This window comes from Eptesicus fuscus, chromosome 13 (assembly GCF_027574615.1).
Source record: "Eptesicus fuscus isolate TK198812 chromosome 13, DD_ASM_mEF_20220401, whole genome shotgun sequence".
Taxonomy (NCBI): domain Eukaryota; kingdom Metazoa; phylum Chordata; class Mammalia; order Chiroptera; family Vespertilionidae; genus Eptesicus; species Eptesicus fuscus.
The window spans coordinates 43,410,709-43,413,792 of NC_072485.1; the positions used below are offsets into that span (position 1 = coordinate 43,410,709).

General features: G+C 36.1%; 1 protein-coding gene across 1 annotated transcript; it reads right to left on the reverse strand.

Annotated features, from left to right (window-relative positions):
• Positions 1-1,005: 1,005 nt before the first annotated feature.
• Positions 1,006-1,977, reverse strand: LOC103304112 (olfactory receptor 51G2-like). Its single transcript, XM_008161049.2, has one exon. The coding sequence runs from the start codon at positions 1,975-1,977 to the stop codon at positions 1,006-1,008; it is 972 nt and encodes a 323-aa protein (XP_008159271.1).
• Between the last annotated feature and the right edge of the window lie 1,107 nt (positions 1,978-3,084).

Below are 3,084 nucleotides of genomic sequence, written 5' to 3' on the forward strand. Positions count from 1 at the left end.
ACTATGAAAGACAATGAATTAACAATGTTGTCATAGACTTAGACAAGGTGAATGTTCCAAGGATCAGGATTAGCGATCTCAAGGCCAAAGTCCAGAGGCTCTGAAGTCAAAGTGTGAACATGTGTGAAAGAACATTATGCTAGAGATTTAGAGTCTGGCAATAGAAATGTTGGTACAATTTTATTTTTATTCCTCACCCAAGGATATGTTTATTAATTTTTTGTGTTGTTTGTGTGTGTGTGTGTGTGTGTGTGTGTGAGAGAGAGAGAGAGAGAGAGAGAGAGAGAGAGAGAGAGAGAGAGAGAAACATTGATTGATTGCCTCCCATACACCCCTTCCTGGGAATCAAACCCAAAAACTGGGTATGTGCTTTGACCGGGAATCAAACCCACAACATTTCAGTGTATTGAACGATGCTCCAACAAACTGAGCACTTGGCCAGGACAATGTTGGTACAGATTTAAGTAGAGATTGTTGACATTATTTCATGGCTTCATGGCTTTATAGTTCTTTTCAGTATTAGATATTCATTTGTTTTTTTTTTTACATGTTGTTCCTTAATTTGACAATATTATCAAGAAAACAAACCACTCTGAAGGCGAGAACTTTGTTTAAGTTATCTCCAGTACCTCAAAAAGAAAAAAATATAGTAAGTATTCAGTAAATAAATATCAGTCTATCAAGGGTGATACATATACAAATGATAACAAGTAGTAATTTACTTACTCTGTGAAAAATGGACTATAAGATCACAAACTTCTCTGACCTTAATATGTGACCCATTGGACTAAGAAATAATGAACCTAGTTCATTATTTAAAATTTTTATTTTACTGAATACTTTTTATTATTTAATATATATTAATTCAAATCATAGACAATAAATAGTTTCCAGCCTTACATCCCATATTATTCAGAACCGTCAGTGGTCAAACAGAATCTCTTTGGGCATTTGGAATAGTAGCAAGTTCTTCGTTTCATGAAGCATTCTTAGGATAGTGCTCACTCATGTTATAAATGTGACTTTGGATTTTCCTGATCCTTTTTTAATAAAGAGTTTCAGAATTTTATCTTGTATTGGCTTGGTTTTCACCACATACACAATGGGGTTCATCACAGGTGGAATGAGAAAGTGCATGTTGGCCAGGGTCACGTAAATGTGTGAGGGAAGTTTTGGGCCAAAGCGGTGCAGTATAGACAGGCAGATCATGGGTGTGAAGAAGAGGATCACAGCACAGAGGTGGGAAATACAGGTGTTGAGAGCCTTGAGGCGGCCACCATGGGATGCAATGCTTAGTACTGTTTTTAGGATCAGAATGTATGAAAAAAGAATGAGGAGAAAATCAAGCCCCATAGTGGAGAGCAGCACGAAGAGTCCAAATATGCTATTTATTCTTGTGTTGGAGCAGGAGAGCTTTAGGATATCAGGATGCAGACAGTACGAATGAGAAAGTACATTGGAGCGACAAAAACACAGCCTTCTCAAGAGGATAGGAAGGGGTACCTGTATCGTGAAGGTTCGCACAGCAATGGCCAGACCTATCTTGGCAATTACACTATGGGTAAGGATGGAGGAATAGTGTAGTGGATAAGAAATGGCCACATAGCGATCAAAAGCCATTGCCAGTATGACAGCTGACTCAAAATCCTGGAAGGTGTGGATAAAAAACATTTGGGTAAAGCAAGCTGAGAAGGTGATCTCGCGAGCATCCAGCCAGAAGATCCTCAGCATTGTGGGGAAGGTGAAGAGGGACAGACCCAGATCAGAGGCTGCTAGCATGGCCAAGAAGAGGTACATAGGCACGTGGAGGGTCTGTTCTCGCCAAATAATTGCAATGATGGTCATGTTGCCCACTAAGGTAATGAAGAACATGAAAGAGAAGGGAATGGAGATCCAGATGTACACAGCCTCCAGCCCAGGTATGCCTGTCACCAGGAAGGTGGAGAATATGGAGTTTGTACTATTTTCATAATGCATGATGCCAGGGTAGCACGCCTTTCCTAAAAGAAAATTCATTGTTCCAAAAGCAAATGTTAAAAATTACTTCTTCTTTTTTACGCTCTTAGTGTTATACCTTGGAATAAATGATTCCTAACCTTATGAAAACTTTAATATTGATCTTATTTGTAAAATACTCATATATAAAATGTGAGTCTAAACTAGAAAGTACCTATCCTGTTGGTCAAATTCTCCAGATATGCTAGCTAATTGAAAGGGAAAAAAAGTCTACTATCTACTTTCATGAGTTAGACTATTTTAGATTCAACATATAAGTTATATCGGGTAGTATTTGTCCTTCTGCATTTGTGTTTTTTTAACTAGTCTAATGACTTCCAGGTTCATTCATGTTATTGCAAATGATAGGATTTTCTTCCTTTTTAAAGCTGAAGAATATTTCATTTTATGCATATGCAATATTTTCTTTATATATACATCTACCAATGGACATTCAGGTTGCAATTACCTAAGTCATACAAATGGTATAATGGTATTTTAAACTGAGTACTAAAATCCTCAATAAAATAAGATAGATTCACACTTTGCCTTATCATTACAGTAGCACACTATTCTATGAAATTTCTCTGCCTTGGTCAACAATGATACATGTTAAACTAGTGATTAATAGCATGCACTGATCTGCTTTTTATGCAAAGAGATGGATATAGAAAGTTAAAATACTAATTTAGAAAACATTTTATATAGATTTGTTATATACATTTGACATAATTCTGTTACTTTAATAATAAAATTTTGGTTTCATATTTTGGGTACATTTTAATTATGTTCTACCATTTAATTTGTACTTATGTTTTACAATGAATCTACATAGGCATTCCATACACACTCGTCACATCCCTATGAAGTCATTCCCACTAACAATAAACTCTTCTGTAAACTATTCCTCCTGATTTGTCACCATTCTCACTCACTAATATCATTGCTGATATTGTGTGTGTGAGCCTTATGAAATTTGCACTTCAAAATCTTTATTGTCTGCATGAGACAGACAGACTCTACCTGTGATAGCCTAAGTATTTCCCATATGATTTACTAAAAATTTCACTTGTGTCTAATTCTTGATAA

Excerpts from the sequence above, each read along its gene's own strand:
- LOC103304112 (XM_008161049.2), bottom strand. The coding sequence starts at position 1,977 with ATGCATTATGAAAATAGTACAAACTCCATATTCTCCACCTTCCTGGTG.